At 38.1% G+C, this 18,645-nt stretch overlaps 1 protein-coding gene across 7 annotated transcripts in view; it reads left to right on the top strand.

Annotated features, from left to right (window-relative positions):
- PCNX1 (pecanex 1) overlaps positions 1-18,645 on the top strand; it is a 172,573-nt gene that overhangs the window by 136,566 nt on the left and 17,362 nt on the right. For 6 of the 7 annotated variants that reach the window (XM_047796813.1, XM_047796815.1, XM_047796816.1 and 3 more), the window contains 5 exons: positions 1,482-1,697; positions 6,773-7,026; positions 9,138-9,368; positions 16,080-16,180; positions 16,894-17,044. In XM_047796813.1, the coding sequence (XP_047652769.1) occupies positions 1,482-1,697; positions 6,773-7,026; positions 9,138-9,368; positions 16,080-16,180; positions 16,894-17,044 (953 nt within the window). The remainder of the gene's footprint in view (positions 1-1,481; positions 1,698-6,772; positions 7,027-9,137; positions 9,369-16,079; positions 16,181-16,893; positions 17,045-18,645) is intronic. The other variant, XM_047796818.1, reaches the window with a different exon arrangement.

An 18,645-nucleotide genomic window follows, 5' to 3' on the forward strand; every position in this document is an offset into this window, starting at 1 on the left:
CCTGGTGATCTGGTACAGAGAGGGTGAATCTCACTCCAAACCATAAAAGATTAACTCATCAACCAGAATGTCAGTGTGTTAATTTACTGAAAGAAATACGACTCCCAATAGACCGGGACATTTATATTCATTTGACTTGTGGATTATTTCACATGCTACTGGAAAAACTAAATTATAATAATCAGATTGATTCATAAGTATAAAATTGGATTAAGGAGAACCAGTCATTTGATATTAATGACTGTCATTATCATGTCCTGGTAGATAAAACAACCCCATCTCAGCTCCAGTGTGTCCTTATAAGGGGCTTGAATTATGATGCTGTAGACACCATCCTGCACGTCAAAAAGACCATGCCCTGAATCCATGTGCACATTCTGTGATAGGCACACAGAGCGTTAGATACAACTGCTTTATTGCAGCTTGAGCTTAGGGTTTCCCTTGTATTTTATTATTTAGTTAGGCTGAGTTTAAAATAATTATTAAGCTTAGTGTATTTTTGCCATTCTTCAGTTCTATACTCTGGGCACTGATTTACAGATTATTGCTTTGGTAGGTTACTTCTAAAGATGGTCGTCTCATTTATTGGGTGATGTTTGATCCTTTCTTTTTTCTAAAAGGGTGACTAATAAATTTTATAGGTTCTTCGCTGCTGTTGCTGTATATACCAGTTTATTTCTATTAAGCTAATATTAAGGCATCTCAATATGCAGAGTTTTTTTGACCACCTTTTCTTTGTTTTGGACTATCTTGTTTGTTGAAATCTTGTATTACTTTACCCATTTTCTTTTTTTGTTTGGTTGGTTGGGCTTTTTTTTTGTTTTTTTTTGTTGTTGTTGTTTTTGTCTTTTCTTGAGCCACACCCGCGGCGCATGAAGGTTCCCAGGCTAGGGGTCTAGTCGGAGCTGTAGCTGCCGGCTGATGCCAGAGGCACAGCAACTCGGGATCCGAGCCGTGTCTGTGACCCACACCACAGCTCACAGCAATACCGGATCCTTAACCCACTGAGCAAGGCCAGGGATCAAACCCGCAACCTCATGGTTCCTAGTCGGATTCGTTAACCACTGGGCCACGACGGGAACTCCAACTTTACCCATTTTCTTTACCAGTGTATTTTTTGTTCTAGTTAAGAATTTCTTTTGTCTTTTTCATTTTTCTTGCATGGTTTTAATTTTAAGGGACAGTTAATTGAATAGTGATAGAAAATAAGAGGTGGAAAAGACCTCAGATTCATCTCATCCAATTTCCACATTTTGTGGATGGGAATCAGAGATTCAGAGAGATTATGTGACTTCTAACACTAAACTTGAAAAAATTTCACATTACTCTATATTTCATTTTTAAATTATAAGGATATCTGAATATTATTCCTTATCAAAGAAACACAACTAACTGGAAATTAGTTTTAATGCTTTTAACAGTCTTGCCTGTTGATATAAAGGGGACTTAAAATTTGATTGTTTTTCAATCCCTTCTTGTAGGATCTGATGACAACAATCTGAATTCCATCTTTTATGAACATTTAACCAGATCCCTACAACACAGTCTCTGTGGTGACTTGCTCCTAGGACGGTGGGGAAACTACAGCACGGGGGACTGTTTCATTCTTGCCTCTGACTACCTCAATGCATTAGTACACCTTATCGAGATAGGCAATGGGCTCGTTACTTTCCAGCTGCGGGGACTTGAATTCAGAGGTAAGACATTTACCTTTTATTTCTGTAATGTACTCCTGTGACATCTAAGTTTAATGTGTTTACATCTCAAAAGTTGTAAATTAGATCCTTAGTCTTTGGAATTGTGGAATGAGAAAAATTGTTTAAGAGTAATTACTGGTTTTTTCCAAATTTTACACTTAGAGAAGAATAATTTTTGTGGTATGCTCTGTAGGTAAAGGTAGTATCTTTAGTGTATAATAGACTTTTTTTCCTGGTGATAGTGACTTTCTGTTGTTCTGTGCTTGCCCCCTTGATAGTCTCTCGTTCTGACCAGCTCATTAGGTGGCTGGCAGCATAGAATGCTGTGTTTTTGTGTGAGACAGAGATCAGCTAACTGAGTTACTTTCCTATAGATGACATGCCTTTGTCCTCAACAAAGTTTTTTTTAATTGAAATGAAATTCACGTAACGTTACATTTTAAAGTGAATGAATCAATGGCATTTATTATTTTCATGGTATTGTACAGCCACCACCTCAGTCTAGTTCCAAAGCATTTTCATTACCCCAAAATAAAATCTTGCACCCACTAAGCAGTTACTTACTCTTCCCGCAGCAGCCCTCAACAATTTTATATATTGACAAATGAAGCTATTACTTTAAAAACATAACATCTTAAAGTTGTGAACTGCTATAAGTTGAAAGTCTTGTGAGCATAAATAGAAACTTGTTTCATAGAAATTGAAAAATGCTCCATTAATGCATAGATTTCCAAAAGGAACATTTGGACTTAAAAGCTTTTAGAGAAAACATCCAAGTGTGTTTTGATCTATTCTAAAAAGTACCTAAGGTGTTTTTAACCTCTTACCCAGTGGTGTTCAAATCTAATCTACTAGCCTCACCCAAAAGTCAGCACCCCCTTAACACTGCTATGACTTCACCTTATTTTTAAATTGTTGGCACCTTGGAGTTGCCATCGTGGCTCAGTGGTTAACGAATCCGACTAGAAACCATGAGTTTGCCGGTTGGATCCCTGGCCTCCCTCAGTGTGTTAAGGATCTGGCGTTGCCATGAGCTGTGGTTTAGGTCGCAGACTCACCTTGGATCCCGCATTGCTGTGGCTGAGGCATAGGCCGGCATCTACAGCTCCAATTAGACCCTTAGCCTGGGAACCTCCATGTGCCACAGGTGTGGCCCTAGAAAAGACAAAAAAAAAATTGCTATAAATTGTTGGCACCTGAAAATTTAATCTTGCTTTTTAGTTTTAATTTAACTTAAAAAAAAAAAAAAATATGTGTGAGGAGGCCATTTTATCCAGCATTTCTATGTGTGTGAATCAGAAGGAGAATCCTTCTTATCATCTGCTCATTCTACCGTATTGGTCAGAAATTTTCCAAATTAGAGTTCCTGTTGTGGCTCAGCAGGTTAAGGACCTGATGTTGTGTTTGCGAGGGTGCAGATTTGATCCCTGGCCTTGCTCAGTAGGTTAAGGATCCAGCGTTGCCATGAGCTGTAGTGTAAGTTGCAGACATGACTTGGATCCCACGTTGCTATAGCTTTGGTGTAAACTGGTAGCTACAGCTCTGATTTGACCCCTAGCCTGGGAATTTCCATACACCGCAGGTACAGCCCTAAAAAAGACAAATAAATAAACTTCATATTTATTTCATTTCTAGTTTTATTTTATTGATATTTTCAAGATTCAGATATTTATCAGTCATGGTTTGTTTTTGTTGTTTTTTTTTTTCAGTCATGTTTTTTTGCCTATCAAATTTCTTGGTTACATCTTCTACCAAGTTTGTAAATGTTACTTATTTTTGTTTAGCTTTTTGTTTTTAGGGCCACACCTGCGGCATTTTGGAAGTTCCCAGGCTAGGGGTTGAATAGGACCTGCAGCTGCTTGCCCATGCTACAGCCACAGCTACTCGGGATCCAAGACCCATCTGCCACCTACACCACAGCTCACCGCAACATCGGATCCTTACCCGCTGAGTGAGGCCAGGGATCAAACCTACATCCTCATGGATACTAGTCGGGTTCGTTACCCACTGAGCCATAACAGGAACTCCCATTACTTCTATTTTTAAATGTTACTTCTACCAAGTTCAATTTTTCAGGTCAAACTTTATAGGTCAAAAATTCAAAATGTTTTATGCTAATTGAATTCCTTTCACTTTTTTACTCAAATTAATTTTAGCATATCTGGTTTTCATAATTGTTAGCTTTATTTATTTTTACCAGTTATATTCACTATGAAGTGGCCGAAAGATCTGGCTAACCCAAGAAACAATTATTAATAGTCCTCTAGAATCTCTTTTCAAGTATAGAAATTTTTGTCCAATTATTAATATTCCTGTTATTGTTGATTTCATTTTTCTAAGCAAAATGTATTAGTAGTGTATGTTAGGGTAGAAAATATTCTTGGAGTTTGTATATTAGAGTGAAAACATCCTACATTAATTCAATTACTCTGTTTCTTCTGCTCCTCTGAACAAGGACCTCATTCTGTCTCTCCTGAGAATATGTCAAAACCTCTAAATTCACTCCTGCCACATCTCTTCTCTATATACTTCTAACAGAGTCATCTATACAGAATATAGCTCTCATTGTTATTTCCCTTACTTAAAAACCTTTAACTGACTGTGCAGGACTATGACAAAATGAATAAAATGATATAATAACATGTAAAACCTAAGGAATAGAACCAACGTCATGCCACAGTTGGAAAAACCCAGGCTCAGGAAGTTTCTTCTAGAAATTGAATAATAATTCTGCCCTCTCTATTCCAGCATATGGATAAGAAGGGAAAATTTCTCAAGGCTTTCTTTTTACAAAACCAGTATAATGCTGATGTCAAAATGTGACTGAACCAGCTAAAAAAAGTAACTATAGTTGGAGTTCCTGTTGTGGCTCAGAAGGTTAAGAAGCTGACTAGTATCCATGAGGATGCCAGTTCCATCCTTGGCCTCGCTCAGTGAGTTAAGGATCCGGCATTGCCGTGAGCTGTGGTGTAGGTTGCAGATGTGGCTCGGATCACATGTTGCTGTGGCTGTGGCTGTGACCAGCAGCTGTAGCTCTGCTTCGACCCCTAGCCTGGGAACTTCTATATGCTGCTGGTGGGGCCCTAAATAGGAAAAGCAAAAAGTTACTATAGTTTAATTCATTCATGACTATAGATACAAAAATCCTCAGAGCTCAGAATAGAGAAATCAGCAGTACTTTTAAGTATTCCTCACCAATTCAGCCATTTTTCATTTAAAAAATAAATTTAAATATTAAAAGCAAATTGATTAAATTTCATTTTCATTATTGATTTTAAAAACACCATAAAATTACATATATTCTTATTCTGAAAAAAAAATGTATATGTGTATCTGTAGTCAGTATCGTGTGTAAAGAAGGCATTCCTGTTAGTATTAGGTTCAAGGCAAACTTTTTTGATTTTTTTTTTTTGCATTCTTTTTTAGAAAATCTTTATAGTTGTACAACCATCATCACAACCTAATTTTAGAACATTTCCATCCCTAACCCCCGGTCTACCCCTCCCTCACCCCACCTGTCCCCTTTGGTAACCATAAGTTTTTCAAAGTCTGTGAATTTGTTTCTGTTCTGCAGTAAGTTCATTTGTGCCTTTTTTTTCTTTTTCTTGTCACCACTATGTAACACTAATTTGGAAGTGCTTGCCAACATAATTAAACAAGAGAGTGAAGTAATAGAACTGTTAAAAGTTCTAGAGTACCAAACCACACAGCTCATTAGCTTCAGCCTTCACCACCACCACCAGATGGGGCTAAATTTCATGGCATTGTTTTCTTTCAAAGCATTTGAAATATAGATGTTGTATATATTCTCTTTAAAAGAAAAAAAATTATGAAGTCCCACTTAAGTCGTTTTTATTATAATGTAACTTTAATATGTGCCTATAAAATTAGCTGTAATCATTCTACAGTCCTTACATAATAAAGGGAATTTACAGATTAAGTGGAAGTAAGACTACAGAATGAAATAAAAATTAACTTTTTGGATGATATTTTGTTGGCATAGATTGCTATGGATCTAATTCTATATTTAATCTTATCTTGTATTTTTATTTCAATAACACTAATGCAGGGAATGCCTATTAGCTATCTTGCATAACAGAATGAAACTTCAAAGAATTGTTTGCTAGTACAGAATAATCAGACCTGATACCAATTGAACCTTTATCATTAATAAGCCTCAAATACCAATTTTTTTTTTTTGTCTTTGTTGTTGTTGTTGTTGTTGCTATTTCTTGGCCGCTCCCGCAGCATATGGAGGTTCCCAGGCTAGGGGTCAAATCAGAGCTGTAGCCACCGGCCTACGCCAGAGCCACAGCAACGCAGGATCCGAGCCACGTCTGCAACCTACACCACAGCTCACGGCAACGCCGGATCGTTAACCCACTGAGCAAGGGCAGGGACCGAACCCGCAACCTCATGTTTCCTAGTCGGATTCGTTAACCACTGCGCCACGTATCCAATTATTGTTGGAATTGGCAACAGAAAAAAAGTTTAAATGAACTGTTACAAGTTGTATAGCCAAATAAGCAGGATATATATATATATATATATATATATATATATATATAAATAAAATTTCTGCTTTCATCATGGCATATTATTGGTGAGAACAGAACCTAGTATCTCCTGAGTTCTGCATGTTTATATGTATTATGTGCCGTGGGACGATTCAGCTCTTGTTCCACTCATGTGTTTTTGAGTTACTGCAAATCTTCATGAGATGTAGCTTTACTCATTTGACCTTCATTTGTTATGAATGCAATTGTAAACCCAAATATGAAAAATTTGAGAATTAATGATTCAGAACTAAGGAGGTTACTTTATTGCACAAATTCTTGGAACCTTGAATGTGCTAGTATACATTGTAATTCTGCAGAAGATGAATGTATGGTCCGCCTGGTTTCTGGGGCTTGCTGCAGTTTGTTAGCAAACAATCTAAGGAAAATCAATCACATAGTTTCAGTTGCTATAAAATGTCTTTTTTCCAAATTTCTTGTGTCTTTGAAGCATTTGTTTTTCCACCTCCTGTTTATTTTCACTTTGTTATAAGTGCTCTCTCTCTCACTCTTTTAAAGGTACTTACTGTCAGCAACGGGAAGTGGAGGCCATTACTGAAGGTGTTGAGGAAGATGAAGGATTTTGCTGTTGTGAACCTGGCCATATTCCTCATATGCTTTCCTTCAATGCTGCATTTAGCCAGCGCTGGCTAGCTTGGGAAGTGATAGTCACCAAGTATATTCTGGAAGGTTATAGCATCACCGACAACAGTGCTGCTTCTATGCTTCAAGTCTTTGATCTTCGGAAAGTGCTCACAACCTACTATGTCAAGGTAAGGGTACGTGCCTACTCAGATCTTCTGATGTCAGAGGCTCTTCTTGAAAAAGATGTTTACTTGTGCTTTGCTTCTAAGTAGTGTTTTATATTCTCTAGTATCCAGTAAAGTCAGTAAATTATACCTATGTAGCTATGAAGGTCTTGCTGTTTCTTTCTTGAGTATAACTTATTAACATTTGTTAATTAATATTAATGGGTACCATTTGTAGCACATGTGTTTTAGGCACCATGTGAAGGAATACACACACAGACACACGTATATGTATATCTTAGCTAATTCTCTAAAGAAATATCACATCCCTGTTTTACAAGTAGACAGGATCAAAAGTCAACTTGGCCAAAGTCCTCTAACTAGAAGTTGGAGGTTGGGATTTAAAACCCAGGCTTGTTTGACTCCTGAGCCCTTAGTGTTAACCACTTCTTTGCATTGCTTTCAACAAAGTGAATGACAATATTGCAAGATTTAGGAGGTCCCCAAAAGCATCCTCACTTTTGACACCAATTGCGAATTCAGGCCTCTGAGACCACACTCAGGTTTAATAATTTGCTAGAACAACTCAAAAAACTCAGCAAAGCCATTATCCTCGAAGTTAGGTTTTATTAAATGGAAGGATACAGATTAAAATCTGCCAAGGGGAGAGGCACATAGGACAAAGTCTGGAGAGACTAAGGCAAGAGCTTCCAGCTGTCCTCTCCCAGGGGAGTTTTGCAGACAATATTTATTTCTCCCAGTAACAATGTGTGACAATACCCACAGAGTGTTGCCAACCAAGGAACTCTCAGTGTGCAGTTTTTATTGATCACAGTCTCTCAGACTGGCTTGACCTTCCACATTGGCAGCCTCAGTCACCAGATCCTCTGGAGCTTTTGTTCTAAGAACCTCTTAGAACCTCTGGGTCTAAACCTCAAGGTAAACCAAGACTCTCAGGCAGGACATTTCAAGGAATTAGAGGTTACCTCCCAGAACCCAAGTGCAAAAGCCAAACCTCTCTTTGGGCGAAGTTAGTTCTTTACTGCATGGATTTTCTATTTTTGTTAAAGATTGTACAGAAATACAGCATGGTTATGACTGGGGGGTTTAGAGGAGAAGCCAACATTTTTAAGGGGAAAATGTGTACTAAAGCTTAATGATTCATGTGTTATTACCTCTGGGTACCACCATATTTGCACGGATTGGGTTGAAGCCTGCGTCGTCGTCTTTTTCTTTTTTATAGCCTTACTCGCAGCATATGGAAGTTCCCAGGCTAGGGGTCGAATCAGAGCTATAGATGCCGGCCTACACCACAGCCATAGCAACACCACATCTGAGGTGTATCTGCGATCTATACCACAGCTCATGGCAACGCCAGATCCTTAACCCACTGAGCAAGGCCAGGGATCAAACCCCAATCCTCATGGATACTAGTCAGGTTTGTTTTCGCTGAGCCACAACAGGAACTTCCGAGTCTTCTATTTAATGTTTCATTAAACCGAACCTCAGGGGAGTCCTCTTGTGGAACAGTGGGTGAAGTAAGGATCTGGCACTGCCACTGCAGCGGCTTGGGTCACAGCTGTGGCATGGGTTGGATCCCTGCTCTAAGAACGTCCGTATGTCAAGGATGCAGCCAAAAAACAAACAAAAAACCAAAATACCAAGCTCAGGAAGCTAAAGAGATTGACTTTATAACCTTGTGTGTGTATGTGTGTGTGTGTGTGTGTGTGTGTGTGTGTGTGTGTGTGTGGCATTTCCTCTTTCTAAATATGTGTATATTTCTATTGCTTTTTTGTTTATTGTACCTTTACAACTTGACCTTGGATCACAAGGTGGTATAAATTCAATACACTGGAATTGTTTTTGAAAGATCCTAAAGTCAATAAACTAGGATTTTTTTGAAGTTGCCTTGCTGAATTTATGTTTGTGATTTTAAAAGTATTATTTTTTTTCATCCAGAAAGGCCTGATATATATTACTACAGCATTCTTAAAATAGTATCCTTATAGTATTGAGCTGGAATAATATATTTTTGATTCATGCTGTCAGTATAAACAGTTGGAATTAATTTACCAAGCAGTTGGAGTTAATTCAGATTGTGATTTAGCCTGAGTTTCTAATCTTTTCCACATTAGGGTATCATTTATTATGTTACAACATCTTCTAAGCTAGAGGAGTGGCTGGCTAACGAGACGATGCAGGAAGGACTACGTCTGTGTGCGGATCGAAATTATGTGGATGTGGACCCAACATTTAATCCAAACATCGATGAAGACTATGACCATCGATTAGCGGGCATATCCAGGGAGAGTTTCTGTGTGATTTACCTCAACTGGATAGAATATTGCTCTTCCCGAAGAGCAAAGGTAGAGTTTGTTTATTTCGTTTATAACTCTTTTTGAATCTTTTTTTCCAAAGATGGAAAGAAATATCTCTTTTTTTTTTTATTACGAGGTCACTTTTTCAAGACTTTCTCTTTCTATCTGGGTAGGAGAACCTGTCTGGTTCATCGTGGTTTGGCCAAACCAGCTCTGCCAAAACAGGTTAGAGAAAGTAGCCTCCTTCATTCTTTCATCTGCAGTGTTGAAATCTCACTGTCTGAAATAGCACTCCCTTCACCCTGAGCATGCACGTACAGATACACAGATTTAGGTTAAAGATTACAGGTAGCACTTTCTTAAAGACTGTATTTTGAATCATCCTCATCTTCCACCACCGCCCCCCAACACACATACCAGGCTTTAGGATAATTTAATATCTTGGATCTTTAATCCAAGATCTAGACCAGTGCTAACAGAATTTTCTGCAACGATAGAAACATTCTGTGTTTTTCCACTGTGGTGGTTACTAACCCAGTACATATGGTGGGTTGCCAGACACTTGAAATGTGGCCAATATGAATAAGGAAATGAATTTTAAATTTTACGTAATTTTAGTTGATTCAAATTTAATAGTCCATGTAGGCTAGTGGCTGCCATACTGAACAGTCTTCACCTAGATTATTGACTTGTAAGAAAGTCAACATGTATAAAAATGGTGTAGGAGTGTGTAAAAATGCAGATTCTTAATCCTTATCTGAGAGATTCTAATTCTGTAGGTCTAGACCAGGGACCCAGACTTTATCATAGTGAGTGACTATAATTCAGGTGGTTTGTAATCCACAATTCAGGGTAACTTGTCTTACCCTAAAGGAAAGGTGAGTTATAGACTTCACCAACTACTGTTCTCTTCTAGGTCCCATGGCTCTTGTGGCGGTGTTGCTGCCTCCTCACGGTTAGACTCCACTTACCATAATCACAGTACCAAGACCTGTGTTCTAAAAGCTGATTCCTCCACTACTGTTGCTTTCCAAACAAAAGTCTTTGTGCATCCTATGTATGGGATTACTCTGTATCATGGAGCATAGTGAGCCACCTTGACAACCAGTGCCTTCATCATGGTCTGGGACATACACACTGACATCTTTAGATGCACCTCCTGGTTTCGTCCTTTGTTTACAGCTACTCAGAGTTAGAGGGAAGCACTTCATCATATCAGCCTCTTTTCTCTTTTTATTTCATCAGTAAGAAAGGGAGCATCCTGATAATTCCTCTTTGAACAGTGGCCTTTGAGCTTTTGCCCTGAATGCACAATAGCTACTGAGCAGTGTATATGTTTAACGAAGAAGAGAGAGAGAAAAAAAAACCAAAAACCTGTTAACAGAGGCTCAGAAAAAGAACCAGCAGACAGTGTCTGGAAATGGAAGACCTCAAAACTAATCTTCCCTTCCCTTCTTTCAAACACATAACAAGCATTTTATTTTTTTTTTTCTTAAATGAAAAATGAACTTGGAATGCTTTGCATACTGTTCTCAAATCCTTGGACTTACTCCTTGTGTGTGTGGTGGGAGGAGTGGTCATATTACTCTAATAGTCTGTCTCTTACTTAGACTATATTGGTTACTTTTGTTTGTTTTAAACCACGGTCACCTGGGCTAGGAACTCACTGTCTGCCCTTCAGGAACAGGTTCCATCCTTCCCAAACCTTAAGGAATAGATAATCTCTTAGAGGTATTGCTGAGGTTATGGACGTAGCTCAAGGAAGTCATCCTCTTAATTGCTTATAAATCATACATTCGAAAGATTTACCTCAGGCATGGGAATTCTCAGTATCTTTAGAGAGCTTGTTATCACTAGGTCAGTCGGCTTGTATTGTACTTTTGTAGCCCCTCTGCAAGAAAATTATCAGGAAAATTAAAATATTTCCTTCATGCTCCAGTTTTTGAAGTTGAACAAGATTATCCCTCCCTCCTTCAAGCCATGCATTCTATTTTCTGAATCACCATTCCCAGAATAGCGTCTTCCTAGGGAAGTTAATTAAACAGAAAGATTTGCTGACTCCAAGTGCTGGTCCCCTTGCCTGAGTGTTTAAAAGTTTCTTCCAGGCTTTTTTTCCATAGTTTCCTTCCAAGATAGTTTTCTAACTTGCATATTACAGAAATTTTTAAAAAAATACATTCTTTCCTTCATCTTACTATATGTATGATAGGAGGGAATAATCTCATATAGTTGTACCTGTCTGCTGAAGAGCTTAAAATATTGTTTTTGTAAGTATGGCTATGGATTGACTGCCTAGAATGCTAAATTGGAGTGATTATTCTCAGCTTGACTTTGCTTCTTGCTTCTTAAGTGACCATACATTTTTTTCACCGTTGTCAGTATTAGCAAGCATTCTTTGTGAGAATTTCTAATGCATTTGAGAATCTAAGACATATGCTTTCTCTAGCAATAACAGAATAGAGCTGCCAAGATTGAACCAATCTTTTTTTCAGTACATTAATGATTTGTCCACACTGCCTTCTGGTTTGTATGGTTTCTGACGAGAAGTTTGTAGACATTCTTGTCTTTGTTCCTCTGTACGAATAGTAAAGGCACACTTCAGAGCTGTTGCAGCTTCTGTTCCAGACTGCCACAATAAAGCAAATATCACAGTGAAGTGAGTCACACAAATATTTTGGTTTCCCAGTCCATGTGAGTGTTATGTTTTATGTTTTAGACATAATTCTTATCCTTGTTCCCCTAAAAATGTAACAGTGTATATTACTTAATTTAAAAGTACTTTACTACTAAAAAATGTTAGCCATCACCTGAGCCTTAAGCAAGTTCCCCCCCCCCTTTTTTTTTTTGCCTTTTTTTAGGGCCACACCTGTGGCATATGGAGGTTCCCAGGCTAAGGGTCAAATTGGAGCTGCAGCTGGTGGCCTATGCCACAGCCACAGCAATGCGGGATCCGAGCTGTGTCTGTGGCCTACACCACAGCTCACGGCAATGCTGGATCCCTAACCTACTGAAGGAGGCCAGAGATCGAACCCCCAACCTCATGGTTCCTTGTCGGATTCATTTCCTCTGTGCCATGACAGGAACTCCTTAAGCAAGTTTATCTTTTTGCTGGTGGAGGGTTTGAAATATTTCAAGAATTACCAAAATGTGACCCAAAGACATAAAGTGGGCAAATTCTGTTGGAAAAAAATGGTGCCAATAGACTTGCTCAAAGCAAGATTGCCACAGACCTTTAAGTTGTGAAAAATGTAATACCTGCGAATCGCAGTAAAGTGAAGCATTATACGAGGTATGCCTTTATGTATCACATAGTAACCTGTCTTTTTCACTGGCTGCTTTTACAATTTTCTCTTCATCACTAGTTTTAAGCAGTTTAATTTTATTGTGCCTTGGTGTAGTTTTCTTCATGTGCTTGTCCTTGTAGTCCATTGAGCTTCTTGAATCCCTACGTATATCATTTTCATCAGATTTGGAAATATTTGAGTTACTGGGGTTTTTTGTTTGTTTGTTTTTTGTTTTGTTTTTGTCTTTTTAGGGCTGCACCCACAGCATATGGAGGTTCCCAGGCTAGGGGTCAAATTGGAGCTCTAGCCACCGGCCACAGCCATAGCCATAGCAACGCCAGATCCGAGTGCATCTGCGACCTACATCATAGCCCACCGCAATGCCAGATCCTTAACCCACTGAACCAGGTCAAGGATCGAACCCGAGTCCTCACAGATACTAGTTGGGTTCACTAACCACAGAGCCACGACGGGAATTCCCCTTGAGTTACTGTTTTGTTTTGGGTTTTTTTTTTTTAATGTTGTCTTCTTCTTTCCCTTTTTTGAGGAACTCCAAATAACTTTATATTAGGCTGCCTGAAGTTGTCCAGCATCTCACTGATGCTCTAATTTTTTTCAGTCTTTTTTGTGTGCGTGTGTTTAATTTTGCATAGTTTCTGTTGCTGTATTTTTTAGATCATTTATTTTTTCTTCTGCATTGTTTAATATGCCATTGATCTTATCCAGTGTATTTTTTTATTCTCAGACATTGCATTTTTTTTTTGTATCTCTTGAGGTTTGTGTCTTTTATATACATCTTCCATGTCTCCTTAACATACTGTCATTCCTCTATCATTTTGAATTTAGAGAATATAATTATAGTAACTTTTAATGTCCTTGTTGACTAATTCTAACATCTTTGTCAATTTTGGGTCAGTTTTAATTGAACAATTGGTTATTTTTCTAATTGTGGGTCCTATTTTTCTGGTACTTTGCATGCCTGACAGTGTTTGATTGGATGCTAGACTTCACGAATTTTACCTTGAAGAGTGCTAGATAATTTTGTATTCCTATGAATATTCTTGAACTTTGTTCTATGACACAATTAAATTCCTTGAGGCAGTTTCATCCTTTCAAGGTTTAAGCCTTTAAGCTCTCTTAGGAGGGACCAGTGCAGCCTTTAGTCTGGGGCTAGTTTTTCCCAGTTACTGAGACAATATTCTTTTCAGCACTATAGCCAAAAAGAATTATGAGATTTTTTCATTGTTCCTTTCTGCTTTCTTCTGATGGTTCTTTTCTCGGCCTTGGGCCAGAAATCTGCTGTTCTCAAGAGGGGCCCTCAGCAGGTCTCCGAAACTTGCTGTCTCTTTTGTAGCTTTCTCCTTCTTGGCACTTTGCCCTGCAAACTCTAGCCACCTTGACCTCCCCAGACTCCCAGCTGACTCCTCAGCTTGGAGACCTCTAGGCTCTACCTGTGTTCTTCTTCCTTGGGCTATGGCCTGGAAACTTGTAGAGTACCTCCTTTGTATCCCATCTCTCAGGGATTTGTATCTAATGTCTCAAAACCATTGTTCCATTGTTTCATATGGTCTCTCCAAGTCTTTGGTTATTTCAGGTGCAAGGGTAAATCTGGTCTTTATAATTCTATCTTGGCCAGATTGAGAAGCCTGAACTAAATTTAAAAAAAAATTTTTTTTTTTCATCACAAAAGCAACACATTTTCAGCACATAAAGTTGACTGGGTAGGGAAGGGAGGGAGACAGAAAAGAAAGAAAATTGTCCATAATCTCATCATCCATTATAACCACCTTCAAACTTCAAGTCTATATACACACCCTCTCATTTTCCTTTCCTATTTCTTAAAACAAGTACTTTTGTTATCTGATGTTTTATAACCTGGACACAAAATTCCTTCAAAGAGCCTGGTTGATGAAACTGAGGTAAATGCTGTAAGAGATAATGTATCCTCAAAACCTCTCTTACTGGGGAGTTCCCATCATGGCTCAGTGGTTCATGAATCCGACTAGGAACCATGAGGTAGCCGGTTCAATCAATCCCTGGCCTTGCTCAGGGGGTTAAGGATTGGGCGTTGCCGTGAGCTCTGGTATAGGTTGCAGACTCGGCTCTGATCCCACGTTGCTGTGGCTGTGGTGTAGGCCGGCGGCTACAACTCCAATTCAACCCCTGGCCTGGGACCCTCCATATGCCACGGGTGTAGCCCTGGAAAAGACCAAAAAAAAAAACCTCTCTCTAATTGGCAAGAAACTAGAGGATCTCTGACACAGTTATTATTATTAACTAAATTACCTAGTTAATGGTAATTAACCTATCTATATTAAGTTAATATCTTAAAGCCAAATATATAAACCATTGGCAAAGTTAAAATTTTTAAGCTTATTATCATCCTTTATCCATGATTCTTCAACTTTAGCATACATTTGAATCACCTAGAGTGTTTTTGGTGGAATTTGACTTTATAGGTCTGAAGTCGCTCGAGAATTTGCATTTCTAATAAGTTCCTAGATGGCGCTAATGTTGTGTCCTAGGATTACACTTTGAGAACCACTTTGCTAGGTTTCTTCAGAGTAACTGAGATGCTTCCAAGAATTCCTTTAGTGTTGTATAAGGTATACCATTTTTTGTGTGTATGTGTATATACATATAAATAGTATTGTACACTTTATATATATAATATATAATGGTCAGTAATCAAGGTAAGCAGTTAAAAAGTTGAGGGGAAGCAGTATTCTATAGATGCCAGTTTGATTTTCTTTACTGCGGCTATAGTCACTTAGAAGCTAATGCAGCTATCACTAATAGCCTGCTTCCCAAGTCCAGAAATAACTAATTAATGCACTATTGTATTTTCAGGAGCAGACAATATCAGTAATGATGTGTATCAACAAGTACCTTGAGATGTTTAACCAAGATCCTAATACTCTAACACAGCCAGTTCTTTTTGAGTCTGTTCCAGTATTATAAAGTGTTAGATTTTATTTAAAGATTCCAAAGAACCTCCCCGTACACGTTTATACTTCATGTCATGCTGTTTGTTAAATTTATTTTCATGAGTACTTTTATTTGAAGAGATAGAAAGTATGTACTGGTTGAGTTCCATATCCTCTCTGATTTATTAAATATCTGCTGATTTGTTAAATATTTATATACCTTCCTGAACTAACATCCTTTTGTTTTCCTTTTTTTTTTATTGAGGTGTAATTGACATATAACATTAATGAGTTTCAGGTGTACAGCATAATCATACAATATTTGTATATAGTGCAAAATGATCACCGCAATAAGTTTTTCACTATACAGTTAGAATTATTTTTTTCCTTGTGATGTGAACGTCTAGGATCTGTTCTTTTAGTAACTTGCAGATATGCAGCCCCGGATCACCATGCTGTACATTACATCCCAGTGACACAGTTATTTTATATCTGGAAATCTGTACCTTTTGACCCCCCTCACCTTGTTCTTTGTGGTTTTTTTTAAGCCACTGGATGTGGACAAAGATTCATCTCTAGTGACCCTTTGTTATGGACTCTGTGTTCTGGGACGGAGAGCTTTGGGGACTGCATCCCACCACATGTCCAGGTAAAGAGGGCATATCTGTTTTTAGAAATACACTGGAAGCTTTATAACCTAAATCTAAAAAATCTAAAATAGTTTTTAATGGAAGCATTCTGTGCTAGTTTATTGCAAATGTCTCTTCAGTTATTATACTATTACATAGATCTTTTTGCTGAACATAGTAGCAGTTCTAAATGGTTAACAGCCCTGGCTCTTAAAATCCATACATGTATGGGCAACTATTGATAATGAGAATTTAGTGGATTTAAGACATTTTAAAAAATAATCAATTCATAATGTATGATTGATCTCTTCCCATATACATCTATTTTTCTGACAGTTCACTTGTTTTTATTTTCCCATTATCTCCTTGCAATTTTTGTTCAGAGCATTTATACTTTTAGTACAGTGGTACATTAGAGTTTGGGACTGTAATTATAAACTGGATTTCTTGACATATATATCTAATTGAATTAGAATTAAGAAAACCACATATTTAAGTTTCTTCTGTGATTACTAAAGTTTTCCATTAGGCCTTCCTTAATTTCCTTTAACTTACGGATTCTGCCTGTTGCTTATTTCCATGGATTCACTATTATAGTAGCTCATGAACAAGGGCCTCCGGTCAAACCAGCTCTATCCCTCTTGATTCTGATGTTAGAATAAACAGATGTTAGAATCTGTGTAAAGGAAAACCTTTGTCAAAATATGTAAACTTTTATCTTTAATCTTAACAGTAATTTAGAGTCATTCCTCTATGGATTACATGCCCTGTTTAAGGGAGATTTCCGTATTTCTTCAATTCGAGATGAATGGATCTTTGCTGACATGGAATTGCTAAGAAAAGTAGTAGTCCCTGGAATCCGTATGTCCATTAAACTTCACCAGGTAAGAGGAGGAAATTCCTAATGCATCACTGGTGTTCAATGGTATTTCTTCACTTGACTTCCAGGTAATGTTTCTTAGGACCTTTTTGAGAAGTACTCTGATTTGAAACAAAGAAAAACATGATTCATGACACGATATTAAGTCTTAGGATCCTGAGCCTATGTTTCCAAGAGTAGAGTGGAGTATTAATATTAGCAAGTGACCTGGGCATGAACTTGAGGGAAAACACAAGCAGGGACAAATTCAAAGTAAAAGTCTTTGGCCGCTGTAATAGCTACTCTGACTTCATGTGACTGTAATTCATGCCTTTCTGTGGGTGGGTGTGAGCTGACTGCCAGTACAATGTAACAGCATCTCAGAAGTCTTACGTAAGGGCTGCTGTTACTGAACTGTGAGCTTCATTTAGCGTGTTATATAGAATAATAGATGGTTAGGACAGAGTTAGCCTTAATTAAATAATCCTAGTATGGCAGTAAAATTAAGTTGGGTCCACAAATGCATATCCAAAGCCCTGGATCACTTTAAGAATATATTTCGCAATTAAGATTGGCACTTGCTGCTGTAATAATTTCATCTGACAGTAACTATCATATCTGATGATAGAGACCAAATGACAGTTCTCATTAAAATGCATCTGCTAGAGTTCCTGTTGTGGCACAGCGGAGACAAATCCGACTAGGAACCATGAGGTTGTGGATTCAATCCCTGGCCTTGCTCAGTGGGTTAAGGATCCAGCGTTGCTGTGAGCTGTGGTATAGGTCGCAGACACGGCTCCGATCTGGCTGTGGCATAGGTTGGCACCTGTAGTTCCGATCAGACTCCTAGCCTGGGAACCTCCATATGCAGCAGATGTGGCACTAAAAAGCAAAAAAAAAAAGAAAAGAAAAGAAAAGAAAAAAAAAGTAAAACTGCATCTGCTAAGCTCAAATCTGAATGAATCCGTTTTCCCCCAAATAGAGAGTGAATTACTCTTTAGATGATTTTTACTGTGATTTAAAGTGTTAGAATGAAGTTAACATCCCATATTATTTAGGAATGTTACTAATAAGGATGATGTTACTTGAACATCTCATGGAAAATGGAATACTGTTTTGAGGATGATAGGGAAAATACACATTTGGAATCAAATAGAATTGTCTTCTTCAGACTAGCATTAGAATTTTGAGACAGAATTCAGTGTATTTAAAAGAAAAAGATAATGACTTCTTATTAAAATACTGTTAAAACTTAGCATTTCTCAAATGGTATTCATTGTATACCTGCTACATGAGAAATACTATGAGCATAATTACCTCATAGTTCCTGACAGACATCTTCAGTTAATTCTAAAAATTACGACAGATATTTTATCTCCATCTGCAGAGATGAAACTGAGGTACAGGCTCTCTGTAGTTTCTGATACATTAGGTCTCTGTGCCCACTTCTCCCTACAGGTGCTCTTGCCTGTTGCTGCCAGGTCATTACATGTTTCTTAGCTGTGGTGTTAGTGCCCTGTGACAGTGGTTCCCTGCCTTATAACCAAGTCCAGCACACTTGGGTACAGTACACTCTCACTATTAGCCATGACCGATGGCACCAGTGATGAACAGGGAGGGTAAGGA

Source organism: Phacochoerus africanus, chromosome 9, assembly GCF_016906955.1.
Source record: "Phacochoerus africanus isolate WHEZ1 chromosome 9, ROS_Pafr_v1, whole genome shotgun sequence".
In the NCBI taxonomy this organism is placed as follows: Eukaryota; Metazoa; Chordata; class Mammalia; order Artiodactyla; family Suidae; genus Phacochoerus; species Phacochoerus africanus.